We start from the raw sequence: 24,222 nt of genomic DNA, 5'->3' as shown, positions 1-24,222 counted from the left end.
CTCTCCCCTTCTTTCCCCTCTCCCCTTCTTTCCCCTCTCCCCTTCTTTCCCCTCTTTTTTTTTTCCTTCTGTTGCCCCCTTCTTCCCACACTCAACGTTCCCCCTCTGAAGTCACGTGGAAGTGAGGGTTGGACTGTCACTGTGTTCACCCTCTGTATGCTTGTGAAGCTGATGCCTGTTAGTTGTAGGAAGGAGGCTCATGGTTTGGAGGTGGAGCACGTAACCAGATGGGTGGAAATACTCTGCTGGGGTGTTAAACGGGGCGCACTGTCGATGCTGCTCCGGTTTGCTTAATGCTTCCGTGGCATATAGTTGTAGGCGATAATTAATTGAGGCATCCTGCACTGTAGGTTTTAGCAGTACGAACCTGGCCCCTCTCTCCCTTCCCAGCTTGCAGCGCTGCTGGGCACTCTGGATCTGGCTGTAACTTCGGCGGTGTGAACTCAGCTGTGCGGACAACAGTTTGGGGAGCTCAAATGGGGATTAAGTGGATTACTTATGGATATAACTGCTTGCTGCAGCTAGATGTTGTCTGTGTGCTGACTCTATTCATCATTTGCTTGTAGTTTGCTAAGCTCGTAGGACACAAGGCGCCAGAGGCGTAGCATTATAGGAAGCTATCTCTGTGGCACAAAAAACGTACYTGTTTCTTATTAGTGAAGTCTCAAAACCTGAATCCTCATCCGCAGAACTGGTGGGAGACTTCTTGGTGCTTTCTGGGAATGGCTGTGATTGCAAGCAACGTGCTCTTCTTGCTCCTCTTTCAGGAGACGTACGCTGGGAGGACGGGAAGGTCTCGGGGACTGTGTACAGCGGTGAGGAGAAACTCACCCGTCTGCTAGTGAAGGTAAGGAAGTGCAAGCAGTCTAACGTGGCATCTTCGCAGGTATCTTAAGGACCCYAAGGGTGACCAAAACCCCCTCAAGACTGTTCCAGCATCTTTCAAGATAAACAGGGCAGATCTGAAACTAAGATTGCCAATGCTGAAGACAGAGTCCAGGGTAAACTTAAGTGGAAGGGGAATTATTAGAAAGCATTTGGGCAGCGTAAAGCTGGCCAGTGGCTGTCACTGTGAAAATACTGTGTAGAGATAACCAGGATCTGCTCGGATAAGATGTTGTTTTGAGYAAGCAAGCAGGAAGCTGGTTACAAGTGAGTTGGAAATTGGTACTGACCTTCTGATTCAGGGAGCGAGAGGGGGGCATAAAATTGCTGTAGGTCAGCTTCAGCAGGACCATCCGATAGATGTGACTTAGCTGCAGGCTGGAGTGACAGCATACCCGGCTATCYCATTGTGGAGATGCTGTGGGACTTTGGATTGGGACAGCTTTTTCCTGAGGAAAGCTGAGTTGCTCTTGATTTAAGCAAAAAAGAAGTTTGTAATTTGTTTTGGCATTACTCTGCAGTCCAAGTCCTACAACAATGGAGGACTGGCATGCTTCAGTGAAGTCTTTGTTAGGTCTGTTTACCTAGTTGGGAACTTTTTCCTTTGAGAAGGTTGAAAACAACCTAAACAGCCCAAAGGTCTGTTTTTAAACATATATACTTCAAAAACTCTTTTGCTAGAAAGGGAAATCCAGCCGTCTTGCTCCTGGGAGCAAGATTTATAACAGCTGTAGTGAGTTCCGTTTGGTGGTGGTTGTTGCTGTTTTCTTCTGCCTGTGGTCTTCCTTTAAAACTAGTTCTGCACAGTAAGTTATTGGGGGTTGCATACTGGCCTGCTCTGGGTAAAGCAGTTATAGGGTGCATATATACCTGATATGACAATCTTTTTTTTTTTTTTTTTTTTTTTTTTTTTAAATAGCTAAGCCATTAAACCTGTCTGTACAACAAGCAATATTGCTTGATTATTTAATCATTGCGGAGGCTGGAATGCCCTAGAAAAACAAATGATTTCTTTTTTCTCCAGCTGTAGCTTCCCAGCTTGTAGTGTTTACTCACAGTAGGAGTAAGTACTGCAGATCTCCCTGAACTTGTTGTGGCTGAATGCAGTTTGTTGGGCTAGTTGGCTTATACATGCATGGTGAATTCCCAAATCTGGACCTCTTCACTGATAGCCCATGGCTTCCCCTGCAAGGCTAACTTTCTGTCTCTGTTTTCTGAAGGTGTATGAGGAGTTTGCCTGGAGTAACCCGCTGCATCCGGATATATTCCCAGGTTTGAGGAAGATGGAAGCGGAAGTAGTGAGGATAGCCTGTACGCTCTTCAACGGGGGCCCCAACTCCTGTGGTGCTGTGAGTAGCCTGTATTCAAGTGTCCCATGGGCATCTGTATTTTTCTGACTTGGATTTAAGTGCACACGCAACTTCTGCTGTCCAGCTGAGATCGAGGTCAAGGTCATGCTGAGATATGATTGTGGTTTATGCCATGCCAGCATAGTCACACAGAAGGGGGTTGCTAATTGCTCCTCTTGGTGAAGCTTTATGAGCGACAGAGTGAGAGAGAAAGAGACAATTTAAATCAGGGAAATAGTTCTTCAGAGACAGTCCTTTACTTCAGCTGTTTTTCACGGTCCTAAATGATGATGCCCTGATGGCAGTAGGAAAGGAGACCCAGTGTAATGTGCCATAGAAAGCTGGCTGGGTGTCGGTGGAGGATGGGGAACAGAGCAGTGTCATTTTTGAGCGGCTCCCCATAGTTTCAATCTCTGAGCTGGAAATGCACAAGCCTGCCAGAACCCTAAGACTGAGGACAAGACCTGCTGGCTGGCTGGCTGGTCACCAGTGAGCAGCTCCAAGTGTTGGTGATCAAGCAGGCGTGGCGTGTATTGTCATCTGTCCAACTGGAAAACCATCTTAGCAAGTTTGTTTGTGTGGCCTTCCAGTGTACTAGGGTTGAAAYAATTTTTAAAGCCTCGATAGGGTTCCCAGCACAAGAGTTCAGATTTTTGCTTTCTTTGTTATAAAGAAAAACATAGTTTCTTACACTCCTCTCTTGCATTACCTCTCTGATAAGGATTATGAGTTCCTCAGGCCAAGTCTTCTCTCTTCCCTTTTTTGTGGTGCATGGGACAGCGAGGCCATTGTCTCCTAGCAGGGTCTTCGAGCGCTATTGCGGTACACATTGGCTGCTTAATAACTTGTGAAGAAGTACTTTCGTTTGTGAGAATAGTTCAGAAGAGACTTTTCAGAGTTTGGGCATGAGGTGATGCTGTCTGTAAATATGCTAGGGAGGGAGAAGGCCAGGAAAGGATGAAGACTGGTATAGGAAGACAGTGTTGACCCAAGAGCTGACTGGGTGAACTGGCCTTGAATGGGCTTACTCTGACTGCTTGAAGCTTGGTTGTATTAAGCAGGGAGGTGCCAGAAGAGCTGTTTAATAGGGGTAGTTGGGACCAAGCTCTGACTAGATTGAAGATGAAACTTGATTGGTGTATGACTGGGAGTATAAGACACGACTGCCTTCGATAGCAAGAGGTCACACCCTGTGGCCACCCTCCAGTTTAGAGAACAAACGGGCTTGTTTGCGTCTAAAAGGCATTTAACCCCCTCTCTTCTCCTTGTTGACTTGCAGTGCTGAGAGCTGGGTCTAAACTGTTGAAACTCATCTTTACCTATGGTTGAGATGTTAATTCGTATAATGGTGAATAGGTAGTTCGACGACGCTGGCCATCTGTTCAGGGAACTTTGCTCGCTGAAGTCTGCGACACGCGTACAGGTTTTGTTGTGTAAGGTGTATGTTGTAAAAGTGTCAACCTTGGCTCTGCGTGTGCTTTCACTGAAATTTGAAAGTAGAATTGTGTAAGAGGAGAAATCCAGAACGGTAAAAAGCTGCTCCGCAATCAGACAGTGATGACAGCCAGCATGAGAACCTCAGCGTAGGCTTTCTGATGGCTTCCACTTTTCCTCTGCCTCTTCCTTCTTTCCCCCCTTCAGAGGATCAGGCCTCAAAGCTGAAATTCAAGCAGAAGCCAAGCAAAAGGGGAAGCGTTCAACCTGGCATGAAGTTGTGTTCCAGCTGGCTGACCACTCAAATCTGCAGGGTCAGAGGGACGGCTGAAAAGTTGGTTGGGCGGAAACAGCAGATTAATTGTAGCCAGAAAGAGCAGATTAATTGTAACCCTGTAATTATCTTGTCCAAACGAGTCTCTCCACTGGGCTTTGCACCTTCCTCCCACGCAGCCCTTCCTGGCTGTGAGAGTGTCCAGAGGAGCTAACGCTTGATGGAGAGACTTGGGAGGAGATGTGGGGGGTTACCTGCTCCTTAAGTCATTGGAGTCAAAGACTTTTTTTGTTTTGTTTTTTTTGTTTTTTTTTCTCCCCCAAACAGAATTAATATTTCTAAACGATTTCTGGAGGCTTTGACAGTTACACAGCCATTTAAAAAGAACGTTTTTCTCAAACTGATGCTCTTCCTTCCGTCTCTGACAGGCCGTGCTGTAACTGGTCACTCGTACTGCCGCAGTTACGCTCCGATACCTGGTGAGGCTGTAAAATAAGAGATGGCTCCACCAGGGAGGGTATAATGCTGTGAGTTATCTTTAAATTGATCTGTTCAGGAAGTGCCGTCGCTTTTTCCGAGCGAGAAGGCTTCTCGTTCACTTGATTCAACTTCTGCAGTGCTGTAAACTAAAACAAATGTTTTTTTTCCTGAATTTCATCACGGCTGTCTCCGAGAAGCAGTGGATGCATGTGTCTGTTGTCATGTCCCTGTCCACTGGATTAACTAATCTGATTTAGGCCTCTGGGACTGCTTGTCCARTTTTGTTGGTGTCCTGTGATGGTCCCTGAAGGTAGATGGAGCTTGTTGGTGTTTCTGAAGAGTTTATCCGCGGCTGTGCTAGGTGGAAAACCCACAGTTTTCTGCTTGTCTCTGCTTCTCAGGGAGGCCAGTTCGCTTCCTTTGGGCTCCGATTTCCATGGCGCGTTGCAGAACGGCACTTTCTCGGGCTAATGGCTGTGCTGCTCAGCCTGGGAAAAGCAGCACCGTACCACATCTGTGCTATTCCCAGGGCTTCCGGAGACCGGGTGTCTCTGCACGGTCCTGCCCTCTGTTGTGCGGACGTCTCTTAAAGAAGGATCTCCGGAGAGCAGTCCGGTTCGTATGCTCTGAAGGATGCCGATGCATTAGATAAATGTTGAAATAAATGGTGTCTTCTTTAGATTTCTGAATTTTGAATTCGATGAGTAGCTTTCATGATTTACTGGAGTTGCCTGTCTTTGAGGCATGGGGGCTACAATTCTTCTTAGTTTAAACATGAGCRTAAAAATACTGACAGTTCCCTTGTGGGATGTTCAGGCATGCCTTTTGCCTTAAACTGCACTAAGAGATGTTCAGGCTCTTAAGCCACGTTTAAAAGTAATCACTTTCAGGAGCAGAGAGATGCTTACTCTTTCTCACTAATTACTCCTTTTGTTCTTTCTTTTAATCGTGTTATGCAGGAGCAGAGAGACAGGAGCTGGTGATGTTTGGCTCCCGTGAGATTCTGATTGCATCCTTTCAGTGATTTGGAGGGACTAATTAAGCTCAGTATGTAGAAGGGGAGTGGGGGAGTTTGGTTTTGTCTGATGTGGACTTGGGCTCTGATTCACAAGCTCTGTTTTGCAGTGCTGGCTCTGAGGCTTTACCTTGTAAGTTGAGGAGAAGTCGCTGTTTTTATGCAGGCTTCAATGATTTCTGTTTTTTAGTGGTTAGTAGTTGTGAACTTTAAGAAGAAAAGGCAGCCTCAAGTGGAGTGCAGAGGAAAGTTGTCCGTGTGTATGCATATATTTGACGTCTCTCTGTCTTTCTCAATTCTTCTTTGCGCTTATTTTGCAGCTGAGGACAAGATAGAGGAAGCAAAAGCAGAAGACGATGGAAACCTAGCTCCCTGTAGAAGTTGGCTTGCCTCTTCCTCCCGTGTTTTGGGCTTTCCAAACTTTGTCATATAGCTAGTCACACGTTTGAAATCTAAAAGTGAAATGTGAATGCTGCATCCTGGGAGGCTTAAACTCCGGCTTGCCCTCCTGCAGATCGGTCCGGTTTTATCTGCGGCGACAAGCGGGTCGCCTTGGGAGGGATAACTGGTGGCATTTACAACCCCTGGCTTCACAGGGGTTTTGGGTCAGCCTGCCTCCATGTTATGAGCATCCAGGGGATCATGGTATATTTTTGCTCTGATGATATCTCAGAAATGAGTTGCGATTTACTGCCCTTATTCATAGGGTAGTTCAGCTCAGAGAAACTTTCGGTCAACTTTGGTCTCCAGGGTCTGGAGAGAGGTATTTCCTATGGGGGGAAAAATGCAAGCAAAATTTAGAGACTGCTAAACGTGCAAGGTGTGTGACGTTTTGGCAGCAACATGAAGGTGGCCTCGCCGAAGAAATCATATAACAGGGACCGCACCTCTCATTGCTGTGCTAATGTTGAGGTTGCAGGGAACTGGGATTTGCAGGGAGCGAGCRATGGAACGGATATATAAACTTTAGGAGGCGGGAGGAGTATTTTTCTTCCCCCATGCTTTCTTCTCTCCCCTCCCATTTGCAGAACCAAATAAATCGGGAGCAGGAGAGCGTGCTTGTTTGCCTTTTTCCGCATGCCGCTTCTGGCTTTTGCAGATAGCGCCCAGTCGGGAAGCTGCTTAAACCAGTGCCCCTGGCCAGCCCTTCCCTGGGCCTGCGGGCTTTAACTTAAAGGGGAGAAAAAGTATTTGTGCCTGCCGTGGGCCGGTGCTGAATCACGGCGGGGCGGCCGGAGGGGAACTTGTGTCCTGTGATGGTGATTCAGGCCTGGATGGTTGCAGAGGGGGTTTGCTGCCGCTCGCGGAGCCTCCGGAGCCTCCGGACTCCCTCTGCAGGCGGAAAGCGCCCGTCTAGGCGAATGGTGAATAACATCAACCTTGACCTCCCAAACGGTGCGCGCGGCTCGACTTTGGCAACTTTGCAGGCCAGATTTTGGAGGAAGGTGTCATCTATAAGGGCAAGACGTYGGCGCGCCGGTGGAAAGATGGGAGCGGGAGTACGGCTCTTCCAGGGGCTGCGCTTTGAAGGCCGGTTAGATGAAGGCAGAGGCAGGGAGTGCCTGTTCAACGAGCGGCAGGGCCCGCTGGCATGACTTACCTAGCGTTCAGCAACGTCCGCCCAAGGTCTCAAAATCGTGCCCAGCAGCGTCTTCGCAATTGCTGCAATACAGTAAGCAATATTGTAAGGGCAAAATAATTCTGTTCCTGTTCTACCGCCCGGCAGTGGGAAGGGAAAATCCGCGTGATGCCAGTTGCTTTTTCCCCAGAATAATAGCTGACAAGCTTTTTCATGAGAAGGGTTGAGAAGTGAGTGACTCAGCCTATAAAGTACTCGGGACGTTGTGTTCCTGCTACCGTCTATTTGCTTCACAATAAGTGCAACAGAATTTTTTTTTTTAGCCAGTGTGAGGCTCTGTTAGGATTTTTTTTTTTTTTCCTTGCAACAGCTGTTGATTCCCAAAGTACAAAAAAGCAGGACTTGTTTGTCTGTGGTGAGACAGTCGCTTGCACGGTGCCCGCGGCGGCAGCTGCTGCTGGCTTGGCTCGTGCTAGGAACAAATGCGGCGGTGGTTTTTTTTGTTCCTCATCTCTGTACTTATGCTTGTCCTTGTCACGCAGTCACACTTTTTGCATTTTGGGGTTTTGCAGCAGTGTCAGCTGGTGAAAAACTGAAACCCAGACCAGTGGATAACGTAAGATGTGCACATGCGATTACATCCTTTTTGTGTTTCTGTTTTAGGGGAGGGTTAAAAAGGGGAAGTGACAGTCGGCTCAGCGCCCGAGGAGGTCAAAGCTGAGCCTTCCCTAAGCAATGTGTGTCGCTTTGATTCCTCTCTTTCACCTGAACTAGGTACACCTGGGCCACGTACCAGCCCTCCTCAAGTTACAGCCCGCTTGGCATTGGCAGTGCCTTTCATGCAGAGCATAAGTCCTGCTTGAAAAAACAGCCCCACGTTTTATTAGGGTAAAATTTTMCTTTGAAAGGTTTGTGCATACTCTCTGCTCTGTCCCTCAGAGCTCCTGAAGGCTGGCCAAGGAGGGACAACCCTCCCGTTTGCTGGCTTTCCTGTCTTAGCATACCTTCCTGTAAGGGGTTTATATATTTATTTTTAAAAGCTCTCGAGTGCTGGTCTGCGACAGTACGCCTGCTCCAGCAGCTGGGGTGCGYGCGCGCCCGTGCGTTCCTCTTGCCYGTCGCCTGATGCAGAACGCGCTGCCCCGCCGTGCTCAGGGTGGTAGGGGCTGCGGCGACGGGGGYGGTGGGCTGCTCGGGGACTTGCGCTCCAGAAATCCCTCACGGCGTAACGTTTCCGAGGTCCTTCAGGATCTACCGGCTCCGGCCTGCTACTGGCCAGAGCTCGGCTGGCCTCTGCAGAGACGGGGCGGGAGAGAGCCCTGTCCCCGCCGGTGTCCAAGCTCGGGGAAGGCTCCTTGGCTCCGGAGCAGTGCCAGCGCCGAGCTGGCGCYGTGCCTCAACCTGGCGGTGCTCCAGGCGCAATAAACCCCGCCGTACCTGAGTTGTCTTGGTACCGAACTAGCTTTGTTGTTTCCGCCTACGTGGYGTAGCTAATCTGCAACCAGCTGAACGATCCCCAGGTGATCAAGAGCTGAGCGCGTACTCGTGTGCTCGTGAGGTGCGGTCGTCCCTGCCGGCTAGGGACCGTGCGGGCTTTCCTCTCTCGTCAGGGTTTTGGGTCGCTTTTTCCCCTTTAGATAGCGGAGCCAAAGCTTACTTAAATGTGCACTTTCGACCTGAACGCTAGAAAGCACCTTGAACTGCTCAACGGCTTCTGCTGCCCTTGCAAACCTGAGTTGTCCTCTGCGTCTCTGGCCTCTGAAACGTCTCTGGGCAGAGATGCTGTGGCAGCATCCTTTCCTCTTCCCCTCTTCTCTTCTGTAACATCCATGTAGGTGATTTTCTTTTTTTCTTTTTGTTTCTTTTCTCCCCAACAGATGACGTCTGGGGGCACCGAGAGCATTCTGATGGCCTGCAAGGCGTACCGAGACCTGGCGTACGAGAGGGGCGTCAAACATCCAGAAATGTATGCAATACCTCCGCTTTGGAGGCTCTCGCGACTTAATTGCTCCTTTGAGTGGAGGTGGCTGCTTGGTCCCGATCTTCCTTCGTTTCGTAGCTCTTTGCCATCTCTTCTGTGTCTGAAGGACTGAATGCAGGAGAGAAACGTGGATGCAAGGAAACGGAGCAAAAGCGCAGGAACCTTTAAGCAGCCTGGGAACCCAGGCGTGAACGTTGCTGTTGCAGCCATGCCGTGCAGATGTATTTTGGCAATATCTGCGCGCTGCTCTAGAAAAGCCTGCTCGTTTCAGCTTTGGGCCCCTCTTCAGCACAGATTGCGAGGCACTTTGAAGTGCATAAGGGTTTTAATTTATTCTGATCAAAGACGTTTAGCCTGAAAATTCTGGGACTAAAGTCGAGGCTGATTGGGGCTGAAATGAGAATCTGTGCTAATCATTACACTGCTAATGTAGGATTTGCTCTCTCTGATGTGCATCTTTTTTCTAAACGGTGCCTCAAATTTATTTCTCTGCTTAATTGCTTCCGAGGGGAAAACATGAGAGATGAAACACTGTGGTGTTCATCTGCTGAATTCCTGTGACTTTTTTTTTTCCTTCCCTTTCTGATGTTTTTGCATGCCGTTAAAGGCCCCAATAAAGATAGGATGCCACAGAAAACAAGGCAAATGCTTTTTTTTTTTTTTTTTTTTGCAGTCTAGCCACTGCCACTGGAGATGTGAGACAGCGAGTGTTAAGTTCATTTGATGTATTTATGCTGTTCCTTCCGTTTTGTGCTGTGATGGGCCCCCCTCAGTGAGGATGGTTGTTTGGAGATGATGCAATCTTGTCTGTTATGGCAAGGAATTAACTTTTTTTTATGGGAACTATGCTTCCTGGTTCACAGAAGACCACGTAGTGGAATAGAATTCCTTCTAATAGGTTTGCTCTGTGTCATTAAAGATTGAGTGACCACTGTTTTAGTTCAGAATAGCACATGGCCTCTCTTGCGTCCCAGAGTGCGTTTTCCCCACCTTTTCTTTCAGTCTGTATGATTTTTGGCTTTTGCCTGTTTGTGACCTGTCCGTAAGGGAGGAAGCACAGAAACACCTGCAGGTTGGATTTGTGCTCTTTCCCCTCCTGTTTACCTTAAGGCTTAGGTGCTACCTGGGCTGAAGTTTGGAATCTGCTGCTTTCCTAGGTTGGTCCCGAAGAGCGCTCACGCAGCGTTTGACAAAGCAGCACACTACTTTGGCCTCAAGATCATTCACATCCCGTTGACCAAGAATATGGAAGTGGATGTTCAGGTATTGCTTTTAGGCAGCACAGCACTCTTTCTGGGGGAAACAAGCGGTGTGCAAGAAATAGCAGGCATCTGCCTGTCAGGGTGCTAAGTCAGTGGGTAGAAAGAGGAGATGAGCTATGTTTCCTGGAAATAAGGAAGAACTGTAAGAGTAAATGCCTGTCGCTGCATATAAAGTCCTATTTGAAATAATCGGATGGAAACCATCCCTTTGTCCCATGTCATTCTTTTAGAATCAAATAATTTGTGTGTTTCAGAAATAGCTACAGGTTTCAGATGAGGGTGAACAACATGTTCCGTTATTTCCAAGGGGATGAGTTAAATGACTCAGTTGATGTCGTCTGATGCTTACAGCTCATTGCGTTGGTTTCTGTGGGCTCTTTTGTRTTGGTTTGTTTTTAAGACCAGAAGCTGCATGTTTTCATTTTTTATCTTTTTTGGCAGGGTGGAACTTGGTAAATGGAGTGTGAGCATCTTCTCTCTTTAAATCTTCAGGCAATGAGGAGAGCCATTTCGAAGAACACAGCCGTGCTGGTCTGTTCTGCTCCCCAGTTCCCGCATGGAATTATGGACCCCGTTGAAGAGGTGGCCAAGGTAGGACGCCCCCCGTGACTTCTGGGAGCTATAGCAATAAAACTGGTATATCCCACTGCTGTGGGTGGGCTTTAAATAGCTGAAGTTAACCCTGGACGTTGTCGTAAAGCTGGCTGCAGGAGGCTGGATTTAAACTTGGGCCACTGCGTGCAGAGTGGCGCGGGCACGCCTTTAGTGCACGTTTTGTCTCTGAAGTCACTGCCATAAACTTCTGCTGTAACTGTATGTATTGTGCACGTGGGTTAGAGCTCTGCTCCATTGCAACACCAAGCAAAAGGGCTCATTCTTTGACACCTGAAAGGAAATAGCAGCAGAATAGTCCACCTGGTAAAAGGCTTTGGTTGTAGCAAGCTTGGTGGAAAAGTCGTAGGGATGTGTGGAAGGAGGAGGAAGCAAAGGACCAGGATCTCATTTTTGAAACAGGCCTCTTGATTTTTCTCTCCATGCTCCCATTATTTATTTTGTATGTAACCAGTCAGCAACTTCTGATCTTCTTTTCATTTGGATCACATGCTTGTAGTGTATTTGGGATATCCACTTTCAGACCAAGTTGTCACATCTCTTTGGCAAATACAGTAAACTGCCAAAATACAATGTTGTTTTTTCCTCTCGCTGTTAATCTCTAAATATATGGAAAGCAAAAGGAGGAGTCATCCTACAACTAGCCAGCCCTTCCAGATCATCCAGGGCTCAACAGCTTGAGAATGGCATGATCTTCCAAAAGGGTCCAGAAAACATCCAAATGTGAAACATGGAGTATTTTTGGTGACTGGAGTTTGGCTAGCCCAACCACATCATTTTCCTCCATGGTTGTATATTGCTCACCAGAACCTCTTGTTTGCATGCAGCTGGCGGTGGAGTACAAAATCCCCTTCCATGTGGATGCCTGCCTGGGTGGTTTTCTCATTGCTTTCATGGAGAAGGCGGGGTTCCCTCTAAAGCGTCCCTTTGACTTCCGCGTGAAAGGTGTGACCAGCATTTCTGCCGATACCCACAAGGTAAGAAGGGGAGAGAAAGGACTTTCAATGCTTTCATTTTGGGGGAGCAATTCCCTCATCGTATGGACTCAAGTCCCAAAGCGGTCAGGAGTGCCGCAGCTCCACTGCTGGAGGGCAGGAGAGATGCCTTTTCAGTGGGGTGCTTGAAGCAAGGACTAGTTCATTTGCTTCAGCCGTGCTAGGTAAGAAAGCATTAGACTTAAATGAAGAGGAAGTGCTGCTTTGTTCAAGTCTTTATCACATTGCAGATTTTGTGTTAAGGCTCCCCTCAGAGTTTTCCTTTGCTTCTGAGAAATTAATCTTTAGTAACTGAGTTTGTCTTTTCGAGTTCATAAATTCGATAGCTAAAATATGAAGCAGCTGCTAGCTGCCTGCAGGGAAAGGCAGGTCCTCAACCTGCTGCAGGGTGTAAGCTGTCCCACCTCACCGTGTCAGGACCTGTGCCAAGTCCTGGTGGTGTAGCTGCCCTGCTATGTGGAGGTGTGCTGGGATAAGGAATGCCCTATGTGGATGCTTTGTGCGATGCATCAAGGTATGCGATCTCGGTGACCGTCACAGTAAGTGCTTGAACGTGTTCCTGTGCCCTCCTGCCACTCTGTAATGCTTTGCGTGCCTCTTGCAGTACGGCTACGCTCCCAAGGGTTCCTCTGTGGTGCTGTACAGCGACAAGAAGTACAGGAGCTACCAGTTCTTCGTAGCGCCCGACTGGCAAGGGGGCATATACGCCTCCCCCACCATGGCGGGCTCCCGGGCTGGTGGGATCATCGCCGCATGCTGGGCGACTCTGATGCACATCGGGGAGTCCGGCTACGTTGAGGCGACGAAGAGGATCATTAAAACAGCTCGCTTCCTCGAATCGGAGTATGTCCGTGACTTGGCTTTTTGATTGTACTCTTTAACCCCATTCTGGACTCCCTCTCCCACGCTGCTTTTGTTTCTCTTGTACCCTTTTTTCCTGGAGCATGTTAGCCCCTGGGTGGGAATCCACTGGGAAACGGTTGGAGAAGATGCCTCATTTATGCCCAAGCTACTGCCCTCCTTCATACAGCTGGAGGGCACAGAGAGGAGGGATGCAGGCATCTTTATTTAGCTGGCCTTACTTGGAGAGTTTCTCCTGCCTTAGTTGTGGCTGAGGGGGAATCGGGAAGGACTTACTCCAGCTGCTGAAAGAAGGGTTATAATCGCTCTTGTTAGCGTGCCTGCATTGCTGTGTGATGTGATGGACTGATGCTCTTTGCTGCTCTGTGTTTCCTTGCCTCTCTGTCCTCCCTCTTTTCCGTTTCTTCCTGAGCGTACTTGACTCAGGGCTTCTAATCACTGGAGTCCTCTTGCGAGGCCTTATGGCCTGGGCTGGTTGCATGATTTTTGGTAGGAATGTGTTGCACTCTATCCCCCTCCATATGTACCTTTTCCTCTGAGGCTCCAGAAAGAAGGACCGAATGGCTGACCTCCTTCTGCTGTAATCCTGTAACTCTGATTAGTCGCTTCTTCTCTCTTTAATATTGTTTCAAGGTTGAGAAAAATTGACAGCATCTTCATTTTTGGGAAACCCGAGGTGTCTGTCCTCTCCATCGGTTCGGACACTTTTGACATTTATCGATTATCTAATTTGTTAGCTGCGAAAGGGTGGAACTTGAATGTCCTGCAGTTCCCATCAAGGTGAGTTTGTGGTCACAGTGGGAGCCGTTGTTGTAGACCAGTGGAGCGATGTGCATAGCCCGGGTATGCGAGATGGTCGTCTTTGGACCACGTAGCTCTCTCGACTTGCTGAGTGGTGTTGTCCATATCTGATAAATTATATGTAGACTTTTCCTCTGGAGAAGCAATTACCTTTGTAATTGCTGATATATAGCGGTTACTGCAGTGAAGATGAGGCAATAGTAATTTTAATGAGCCTGGCAGAGGGCATATCTGAGACTTTCTTTCTCTTTGCCTCTGCATTATACAAGCGGAAAAATACAAATAGCCAGGACTTTATCTTGTGTTAGCCAAGTGAGATTTTGTAGATTTTTATTTCTTTCTCCTGCACACTGAACATGAAGGTAATTGAGAGAACAATGAAGGTTTGATCATTTTCTGTGATCTTTCCAGCCTGATGTAAAATGAATGTTTGTCCATGATTTTCCTTGAGTGGGTAGAAGTTGTGTTCCTGTGCATGAAAAGGGCAAACCTTTTAAGTTGTAGGTGTGCTGAAAAAGTTTTAGACTTGCAGTTAGCGTGAAGAGGAGCCCTAGAGAGCCTGAAGCAGTAGCTCAGAGGTGCGAGTAGCCCCATCCCTTCCGGTAGGTGTGAACTTCCATGCTGGGGGTGGCCGACACGTGCAGGCTGACAGCTCATCTCGGCTGGAGGGGAAGGGGAAGGAAATTACGGCAAGCATCCCTGGAGCGAAGCGTGCTCCCATGCAGCTGCATCTTTCTAACCAGATGTAACTGGGGTGAGGTGAGGCAGTTGCAGGCTTTTAGCTATGTATGGTGATGTTGGGAAGGAAGGTGGATTTGCAATTTTGCAAAAGAAGAGCTTGGTTATAGCAAATATTATGGAGAGATTGCCTTTAATTGGAAGGTAGTGGATAGTCATCTCCCTTTATACCTCTGAAATGTTATTTCAAGGAGATACACAGCTGTCACTGGCCAGGGAAGGCCTCAGATGCTGTTTGCTCTGCAAATGTGGAGCTGTGCATACTTGGCGTGGCTAATCTCTGCCTTCTCCCTTGCCTGCCCAGCATTCACCTTTGCATTACGCAGTTGCACACGAAGCCGGGTGTTGCCGAACAGTTCTTGAAAGATGTCAAAGACAGCGTTGACGAGATCATGAAGGATGTCAATGCCGAGACCACAGGCATGGTAAGGAGCCAGGACATAGTGAGGGTGTATTTGGGGTGAGCGGGTTATGTACGTCGAAGCACCTTTCCCTGATGGTAGTAACGTTCYCTTCCTCTCCCCTTAGGGAGCCATCTATGGAATGGCCCAGTCCATCCCGGACCGGAGCTTGGTAGCGGAGATTTCTCAGGCGTACCTGGATGGCCTCTACAGCACGGATGTTCCTTGCAGCGAGAAGCACATGAACGGCTCTCCTGGCCACCGCTGACTGTAGTGCCGCAACTGGTGCCTTTCCAGCTAGCACTGGGGTGGCTCTAAAGGTTTTCTGGGAAAGAGATTGCAGTAAGCCTTAGTTCCCACAAGTGCAGGTCTGATGGCAGCTTGGTCTTGGAAACTTCCTTCCCCACCTGTGTCTACTCTGACATCTGCATTGTTTTCATGCCCAACTTTAATTTTAGGGCTTTTCTTCCCTTCCCCCTGTCTGTTTTCATCAGGATTACTGATGGTGAAATGAATGKCCATTCCACAACTCCAAATTCCTCAGGTATTCTAAATGTCGCTTCATTCCTCACTGTTTCTTCTCCTCAGACCTTGTATTCGGCCGATGTCCAGCCAAGGGATAGGTTCTAGTTCTGACGTTGTGTTCCAAAGCATTGATCTTCCCAGAAGTTGAAGGTAGAAAATAAATTGAAAGTTTTGTTTTCTTCTGAGTATTCCTCCAAGCTACTGCATTTAACAAACTGTGCTAGGAGCCTTATATCTGTGTAATGCAGGGTTGATAAATTGGCAAAGGAAAGTGGTCATGTACTCTTTAAAATCCCCCCCTGGAGATCTCAGTGAGACTGCAATCAATATCTGTTGGGGGGGGGCAAAAAAACAATGCAAAATCCTCTTCTGGAATCTCTCGTTTGAGTAGCAACAGAAATAGAAACCAAGTGGGTGGTGCAGGGAGAGGAACTGGATGGTACTCAAAATCGTAGGTACATGGTATCTATTTTGCTTTCCTGCCTCTTCTAGAACACATGCATTTGCCACCTAGATTGCTGTTGTACCTTGCACAATTCTGGAGGGATGTGCAAAACGGTGATTTCACTGTTTATAACTTGAAGGTTTTGCACTGTCTCGCAATGCTGTAGTTGAGTCAGTCGAGCCCTGGTGTGTGTCATGGCTACGGACTTCGTATGCAAACATATGGCACCAAAGTTGACTTTTTTCTACCATAATCTTTTAGTATGAAAAGGTGACTTTTGTAATAGAAAGTAGCAATTGCTGTCTGCTCTTTGCACTGATTCTTTTAAGGCACATTCTCAAAAGGGCATTCACCATTGTGCCTTGACGCTTCCCTGGCTTTTTGTGGGATGCCAGGAAGAGTTTGAGGGTTCAGCTATTGACTGCAATGTTTGCAGTCGTTTCCTTACGGTACTTTATTGAAAATAACCTCAAGGGCAGACTGGCCTCAGGTAAAGTATGCTTGCCCATAAGGTAGGACAGTTGTATTGAGCCAAGTCCCTTCACAGTATTACAGAGACGCTGGTATAGCGCTGAAAGGCAGATTGCTAGGATGCAATAGCTGGAGCTATTCTAGCCTTGGGTGCATGGCCCACCCTTCCTATTTTTCTCCACTATTTTTACTGTGAGAGAGTTTTACCAGTGCAACTTGTGAGGCAACTGTGGCCTTAAGGACAAACTAGAGTCACTTGAGTTGTGAAACAGTGGTGGGGTTTTCCTCCAGGGCTTTCCCGTGCATTTCTTCCCAGCTTCTTGCACGCTACGGAGAGTTTCACCGGCAGAGTTGCACAAGGGATAGGATTGCTGTGCARCGCTTGGGGGAAGACCGCGCGCCAGGACCGCACGGTCCTGCGCGGGACAGCTGAAGGCATCTCTCTGCGGTACTGCGCTGGTTAGCCCTAAGCTGACCCTCGCTGGCTTAACATAGCTGAAGCRCACACTTGCACAATAATTATACTGCATGAGAGGGTTGCTTAACCACTGCAAAAACAAGCGCAACCTTGGGCCCAGTGTCTGTGGGGAGGAATATTTGCTTTTTAACAGGTCTGTTCTTCAGTGCTGTGAGACGTTGTGTTTTGGCCATCTCCTGTCTCATTAAACTGATGACAGTGTGCATGTCTCTGAGCCCTTTTGAAAGCAGTGCATTTGAGTTGCCTGATGCTCTCTTGATGGTGTTACCAGCTCCCCTGGTCAGCATTTGTGTTGGACCTATTTATTCTGTTAACATCTTGCCAATGTGACTATTACTGCATCTCTCAGAGTTTTCTGCGCTTTGGAGAGCGARTCTTCAGTATCTAGCTACTGTGATGGTTCTCTTTGAGCCAAGATTTGGAAAACAAAGAAGGAAAGTACTYTGTTTCTGCTTTAAAAGAAGGGGCGGGGGACAGATTGGGGAATGGGCGGGGGAAACACCCTCTCCTTCCCCACTCGGGTTCTCCTCCAAGGAAGYAGATGGACCTAACGGATCAGTGCTCCATTTCATGTTTTTGGATGTATTTGAAGATGTTATTTGTAAGTCAATGTACTTCATTCTGGGCTTCACTTAATAGTAATATTTGTGGGTTTAATTGTTTTATGTGTATTTGTTCTATACTGTAAATGTAATCTTTTTGTGGTCAGGAGAAGAGTGCTGTACTTTACTGGTGTRTAGTCTTGTTCATCCTTGTCATCTAATATGTAATCTGCATCTCCTTTATCATGCCACATGGTCTTAGAAATATGATGGATTAATAGGCTGTATAGTTGTTTAAAAGGAAAAAAAGAAGAAGAATTCTGTGGACTGGATTATGATCTGAAACTAGATGGTACTTTAGGCTTGGAGGGAACTTCCCCACTGTTGATTCCTGTAAGATTTCTGGCTGGTTCGGTTTAGCAAGTGGGACGTTAAAGTTGTTATTTGTACAAAGCACTCCCAAGGGAGCTGGCTGCTCAAGGTACCAGACTGAAGAATATCCAGTGGGATGGACCAAGAAGAGATGTCCGTCTTCATGCCATGGATTTCATCTGCACTTTTCTGATGATTTGTGGGGAAGGGAGGGTTGGGGGGGTGGAAGGGTTGCATACAACACTATCTTGCCCTTTAAATACGCATTGACCGTTTTTAATGAACTTCTGGGACAAGAGTTCACCTGATGGCACTATTCTGTATTGCTCTGGTTTGCCGCTGTGTAAAACTGTAGGCTGAAATAACTGAAGAGATGGTGAAAGAGGGCCTAGTTTGCATTAAAATGGTGCATTTAGCTATATAGGCTCGTTGAACCTTTTTCTGTTTTAACGCTTACTTGAATGGGTGGGGACCTATCACTCCTGGCCGTGCTCGTGGACAGCCTGGTCTGTGGTTTGGAGAACGGTTTATGAATCTTATTAGCTCTGCCCGGGAGCTGCTTTGTCATTCTGTCAAGATGAAGGTGGTGTCCCTGACTGTGCCCTGCGGGTGATGCTCAGGGATGCGGAAAGTGTTGCACCGAAGAGCTATGGATTTTCTTTTAATACTTTATGGAACCTAGGGGGTTAAAAATAACCCCAAAACAACAATCAAACAACAAAAAAAAACTTGTCCAGAATCAGCCGTCTGTAGTATTTCTCCTGGAATGTTTTGCTGGAAACAACTCCTGTTGGCTTCGCAGCAAATCATTCCCGCTAACAGAAAAGCGGCAATTTGAGTGTGGACTCACCTGCAYGGTATTGCCAAGTTACTGTGTTGCTGGAGTGAAGATCTTGCGGCACCAAAGCCACCCAGAACCTCTGTTGAGAGGTATCCCACTTCAAGCAGCTTCTGGCCTGAATCTGGACTGCTTTTATGCCTTCTGGTTGTCCCTTGCCTGTGTTTTTGCCTTGGGTATGACAGTTGTGCCTGTTTAGCATTAACAGGCTTTGCCAGATCCGCTCTGGCTCTTTAGGCAGTGCTTTAATAATCTCATTCTCTTCCAGGCCCCGTTCGCTGTGAGGTGCAGGCCTGCGAAGGCAYGTGCCGTTTCTCCGTGCTGCTTCATGGAGCAGCTTTCCTACGGCAGAAACGCCTCCTGGAGAGAGGAGTCAGGCCAGTGCCTGGCTTGGAAAAACCAGTTGCCGTAGTTCTGACAAAGAAGCCTCCTTCCAAGCTGACATCAGGTTAACTGGGAACTTTATTGTAAACATTTTCACCTGGTTCTCTACTAAAAGGCCCGTTACAGTAGGGGTGAGATCGCATGCCTGCTTTTAATACTGCTTAAGAAAGGTTACAGTAATAACCAAACTGCACATCACAGTTGCCGGTACGGGATAGGGGAGCCAAAGGGTTCCCATACCACCGTAAATTCAGGTGGTAGAGCATATTGTAAAGCTAAGAAGCCAAGAGCATGGTGCCTGGATGGGTCAAGCTCTGAAAAGATTTACTCGTGCAATTGTGTAACGTTACTCCTTCTGGTAAAAGGCATGCCTACTGAAAGGGCCACGGGTTCAGCAATTTGCACACACGGATAAAGACGGGATTAAGAACGGAGGTGGCAAGAGCAGGGGTGGACGTATGCAAAGCAGTAGAGGCTGCCTTCCCGGTGCAGAAGTGCCTCCACTGGGGCGAAGCGCCGAGCTGCGGCGGGGGGTTTGGACGGCRTACGCTGTCTGGGTCCAGCAGTAGCTTGGAGCAGGGCGAAGGCTCTGGGTGCAGTCATCCGGGTGAGACGCAGGGGTGTCGATTTGGGTTGATTTGGGCTTTATGTGTTCCTCTCTAGTCAGGATAGAGAAGCCGCAACCTGCTCTATGAAACTGGCCAAATTGATGTCTCGCTCGGATAAGCCTGCGCACTCGTGGGTGCTCAAGGTGATGTGAACCTAAACCAGACAGACAGACAGACAAGTGTTGCTGGCAGGAAGGACAGGAGCGAGTTCCCCCAGTGCTGCAGACAGTTATCACCCGATGGAGCAGGTAGCGCTATTACTTTCTCCAGGCTTGTTAGTGACCTTTTTTTTGGGGGGGAGCAGTGCTCTGGCATTTTGCCTGATTGCATCCAGCTCCGGAGGCTGGTGGGTGCAATGACTCTGCCCTTCTCCCGGTTCCCACTGTGCCCCTCTCCCACTCCCCGTGCCCAGACCAGAGCTTCCCCAGCCCTTTCTGGTGGCTGTCACCTCTGCGACTTCTTCTCCTTCCCTGCAGCTCAGCCTGGTGACAAGCAGACACTGCCACCCTTGGTCACGGCAGCTGCTGTGCCACCTCTCAACTCTTCCTCCAGGCCCTTTTTCCCCTTGCTGCCACTTCTGGYAGTGATTTAATAAGCAACCTGGTGGCAGCCTGCAAGCAGCTACTGCTCAGCCGGCCAGMAAACAAGGAGGGGAGGAGAGGACGTGTGTGCGATAGTCACAGGCCATGTATGATACGCAAAGGGATTAGCATCTGAGGGAGGAAGAGGTGCCGCTGAGCTGAACAGGAGCTGCTGCTGCTGCTCTCAGTGCCGTTTTGTTCCTCCTAAACGGGAACCGCTCTCTGAAGCACCCTGGTCACCCCAACATCCACGTTTCTTACCTTATTGTACACATTGAACCACTCYGGGTGGTGATCCAGTTTCTCTGCCTGTAGAGCCACTCTGGTCATGAAGCCGAAGGCCTGCCCAGTGGGTTAAGAAGCAAAGTTAGTCTTGAGCAGCTTATCCTGGGATTTTTTTTTTTTTTTYCCAACCCATTATCAAAAATTTCACTCCCCATGTTTCTAGAAAACAAAGCAAATGCAAGGCTTGGTTTGTGCTGTGTCTTTGGGGATTTCTGTGGGTTTTCTTCTTTTCGAAGAACTTTCCCCMCACAAACCGTGTGCTGGTTGAGCGTTTTGGTGTCTTGGTTGTGTTACCTTGCTCAGCCATTACATTTTAGGAAAAGCAGGGAGGGCTTTCTATGCCYGAGGCATGCAAATGGGACTCCCCGCTCTGCGCACCCGGTTTCCCCTATTGTAAAACTCGGCACTGACGCTTGTACCCGATTGAAGTCCTTGAAGTGGAACTCCTTGTAGATGGCATCTCTCCCTTCCACCTCGTTCCACCCCACGGCTCGCAGGTTTGGGAGCAGCTGCTCCCTCTCCTCGGCGCTCAGTCTGTGGGCTTTGCCTGCCTGGCAGACGGGGGGGGAAAAAGGGGAGAGGAGCAGATCAGCACGGCAGAGGTAAGGAGGAGCAAGTGCTCAAATAAATGAGGCATCCTATGGGTTACAGGGGTTGTGTCCTGACCTGCAACACAAAGCAAACAGAGCCTCCTGGGGCACTTCACTAGTGTGTGTCTGTGTATGTGTGCAAATATATATATATATATAATATATTTATATGTATATGTGTGTGTATATATATATGTTCATTATAATCTGAATAAGAAGCGATGGCTGGGTGAGGTTACGCTCCCAAATACATTGCATTTAATCCTCTGGAAAGGATCAGTGATGACTTCCAGAACGGAGAACTGCTTGCTGTTGAAGTTTGCAAAGTACCTTGCCAAAAYGGGAGGGTTTTATTTCAAGGGCAACGGTATCAGAAGCCTCATAAAGAGGGAGAAAGAAGTGGCGTGAATCATAGTCTTGAGTCACACAAAGCTGGAGTTTAGCTCCTGTTCCGTTGCAGCCTCCCTTATGTGACAGTGGGATTTAAGAGGCTGTTTCTGTGTGTGCGTAACAAAGGGCAGCGGGAGCAATTACGATTTAGCATTGTCTTCTGCTTTTGGGTAGATCTGCTGTTGCTTGCCCTTGTTTTTAGGGGGGGGAAAAAATCTGCTGTTCTTCTTGGCTTAGCTTTAGCAAGTGAATAATGGCAAAGACGCAACTAAAAATGGGAATACTTAACGGTCGGTGGAAGGATGGGGGCTATGCAGGCCAGCGTATCTTCTGGCTTAGAGTGAGTGTGGACRGGTGTGGTAGCGTCCGGAAAATTGTGCCCACGTTCTGGCAATGAAGTGCCTTCCTAGTGGGTGATCCGACCGTTAGGGTTGGTGGAGATCGTTGTTTCTCAACGGCCAAGACCAACAGCTTTTTGCAATTTGTTTCCCTTCGCRTGCCGCGGGGCAAAGAGTGGGATGTTAAATGCCGGTCCCAAGAAATGCAGCCCGCTGTTTCTCGCGGGCGTTGGTTCAGCTGCTTGAGACGCTGCTGCTGAGCAGCTGTCTCCCACCTAAGCGTCGCCGGCTGGGGCCTGCTGACTGACGAAAGCGAGCCGTCCTTTCCTCCGGCTCGCCTCCTCGCCGTYGGTGAGCCCCCGAGGCGCAGCCGCGGAGGTGATACGGAGGGGTCCAGTGGGCGATGAAACGTTCAGGGGCTGCCCCAGCCCCGGCTCCCCCCCTCCACCCCGTTAACGCCAACCCCGTCCGTCCCTTCCTGGGCGTGGGAGCGGGGCGCTCCGCTTCGGGCAGGACGGAGAGCAAACACGGCACAGCGCAATAAACCCTCAGCCCTTGCCCTGCCGCCGCGGTGGCTCGATAAGCCGGTTCCAGGTCTCTTAGCAACTGGGATAACGTGGGCACGGAGGCCGGCTGCGCGGGGGCCCCCGGGAGCGGAGCCGCCGTGCCCGCGGCTAGGCTGGCGGAGGCGGGGGAGGCTCCTCCGCGGGGTCTCGGCCGGGTGCGAGCGCGAAAGCATTCGGCCCTGCCCGCTCTGGCCGGGGAGAGCGAGGAGAGCACCTATGCCACCCGCCAGCATTTCGGTCTTCTCACCGCGTTGGAATCGGTTCCCAGTTTGGGTTCAAGGTGCCCCGTGGGATGCGGGAAGCCCCGCTCCTCCGTCGGGCAATAGGGCAGGCGGAGGCGAGGATGAGGAGGGAGCGGGGGATGCCCGTCGCGGGCGAGGCTGCTCTGGTTAGCCTAGCAAAGCGAAGGCTGCGAGGGGGCTTCGCTGCTCTGCGCCGAGGTTGTCAGCCTTGGGTGCTGTGTAGGCGCCTGGAGGGAAGCAGGGGCCCCGCTGAGCCCCCAAGGGTCGTGGGCCCAGCGGCCGAAAGCTCCTGCTCTGTGCTAGAGCAAGGAAAGCCTGCCTACCCCAGAGAGAGCAAGCAACCCGGCTGCTCTAAAGGCAGAGCTTAATTGGCTTTGAAAACCCCTTTTCTGCATGGTGACCGCATGGGAGAATGGGCCCCGGGCCTTTTTCCAGGCTTTTTCCAGGCCCAGCTCCTCCCCAAGAGCGCCAAGCCAGCGGGGGCCATGGCCAGGCCAAGGTGTGGCCAGGAGACCACGTGAAAGCCGGCTCTTCCGGCTGTGGCTGGTGACCACCTGAGCTGCGTGTCCCTCTGGCCAGGGCACCTGGCCGGGCCCCTGGTGTCCTCGACCCAGCTCCCGTCCTCTCCCCTGGCTGCCGCAGGGCCCCGTTTCCATCCCAGCACGGTGGCCAGCCCGCTGCTGCTCTTGGGTATTGCACGTTAGTGCTTCTCACGCGCGCCTGTTCCTTTAAAGCACATGCTTTTCATTACGGAAATGTAATTATTTTGTTTTCTTTCTGGCTTTCTACAGACAAGGCATTGGCTTTTTTTTTTTTTTTCCCCTGCCTTTGAAATGAAGCAGATGCATTTGTGTAACTGAAGCTTAGGACCCGGTGTGAGAAATCGGGAGAGCTTATCTCTGCGGGTTTTCTGGGGTTGCTTTCTGGAGCCTAAACCAACCCTCCCTGCCCAAATTACTCGTCGCTTAGGAAAAGGCGAAGGGGTCAGCCCTGCCTGGGTGAGGCCTGCAAGCAGCGCTCCGGTTAGGGATGCCGCAGGACCCCCCACCTCCGCTCCTCTCCCCTCGCTTCCCGAGCCGGGGCGCCCCGTGGCTGCCGTCAGCGAAGGGCAGGCCTGCCTGCGAGCGCCCCTCTGCCGCGGGGCCGGCGGGAGGCTGGTGCCCCTCTCCAGTCCGCCCGGTTCGCGGGTCSGGGGCCGCGCTGGGGGTGCAGAGGGAAGGGGCGCACGCGGCGCAATATTGCTGGCGGCCCTTCCCTCGCAGGGAAACCGCGCGGCAGGGCGCTCGCTTCGGCGGCGCGGGCAGAGTTCCCGGCGTTACTCATTAACCGAAGCGCGGAGCGCTGCTCCTCTCCCCCTTTCCCCCTGCCGCTGCCGGAGCCGCCGGCTTCAGCCTCCCCGCTGTCGCCTCCGAAGCCCGGGCCGGATCGCTGAGCGGCCGCTTACCATCGCCGGCGGGTCCCTCGCGGCCTCCGGGTCCCGGCTCGCTCGGCGCGCGCCCGCGGAGCCCGCCGGAGCGGCAGCGTGTGCGCCGGCGGCTGGGGCCGCGGGAGGCGTGGCGAGGACGCTAGGTCCACCCACGGCCGCTGGCCTCCCCGCGCCACCGCCGCCGCTGCGTGTTTGGGTGCTGCTAGAGCGCGGTCCCCTCTGAACCCCCGCGTGCAGAAGCAGCACGTGTCCGGCGGTGCTCATCCACCCGTCCTTTCCCACAGAGCCACTTTTTTTTCCTTTTTTTATTTATTAACCTGTTGCAGCATCCTGGCTGGAGAGGAGCAGCGCGAACCRGCAGCCCTGGATGCGCCCGCCGTCGCCGTGCCAATCCTTGCCGCTGATCTCCCAGCGCTTAGGTCCCTCCGCGTGCAGTCCAAGAGCTGGGGTAGCCGGGGGAGCGTGTGCCGCCTC

The 24,222-nt window shown here is 50.1% G+C and overlaps 2 protein-coding genes across 2 annotated transcripts in view; one reads left to right on the top strand and one right to left on the bottom strand.

Moving 5' to 3' along the window:
* Positions 1-17,921, top strand: part of SGPL1 (sphingosine-1-phosphate lyase 1) — a 24,074-nt gene extending 6,153 nt beyond the window's left edge. The window contains exons 4-13 of the mRNA XM_026071076.1: positions 768-847; positions 2,106-2,234; positions 8,894-8,982; positions 10,155-10,260; positions 10,752-10,850; positions 11,699-11,848; positions 12,471-12,709; positions 13,361-13,507; positions 14,571-14,691; positions 14,795-17,921. Of these exons, the coding sequence (XP_025926861.1) occupies positions 768-847; positions 2,106-2,234; positions 8,894-8,982; positions 10,155-10,260; positions 10,752-10,850; positions 11,699-11,848; positions 12,471-12,709; positions 13,361-13,507; positions 14,571-14,691; positions 14,795-14,935 (1,301 nt within the window). The 3' untranslated portion in view covers positions 14,936-17,921. The remainder of the gene's footprint in view (positions 1-767; positions 848-2,105; positions 2,235-8,893; positions 8,983-10,154; positions 10,261-10,751; positions 10,851-11,698; positions 11,849-12,470; positions 12,710-13,360; positions 13,508-14,570; positions 14,692-14,794) is intronic.
* Positions 17,922-18,804: 883 nt separating this feature from the next.
* PCBD1 (pterin-4 alpha-carbinolamine dehydratase 1) lies at positions 18,805-23,826 on the bottom strand. Its single transcript, XM_026071060.1, has 4 exons — positions 23,767-23,826; positions 20,616-20,747; positions 20,173-20,253; positions 18,805-19,484 (listed from the first exon to the last, which is right to left on the bottom strand). Exons 1-4 carry the CDS (start codon positions 23,767-23,769, stop codon positions 19,386-19,388), a joined length of 315 nt encoding a protein of 104 aa, XP_025926845.1. The 5' UTR covers positions 23,770-23,826; the 3' UTR covers positions 18,805-19,385.
* Between the last annotated feature and the right edge of the window lie 396 nt (positions 23,827-24,222).

Source organism: Apteryx rowi, unplaced genomic scaffold (assembly GCF_003343035.1).
Source record: "Apteryx rowi isolate R43461 unplaced genomic scaffold, aptRow1 scaffold_320, whole genome shotgun sequence".
Taxonomy (NCBI): Eukaryota; Metazoa; Chordata; class Aves; order Apterygiformes; family Apterygidae; genus Apteryx; species Apteryx rowi.
Note: the sequence above shows the minus strand (reverse complement) of the source record. Positions and strands in the feature narration are given on the sequence as shown.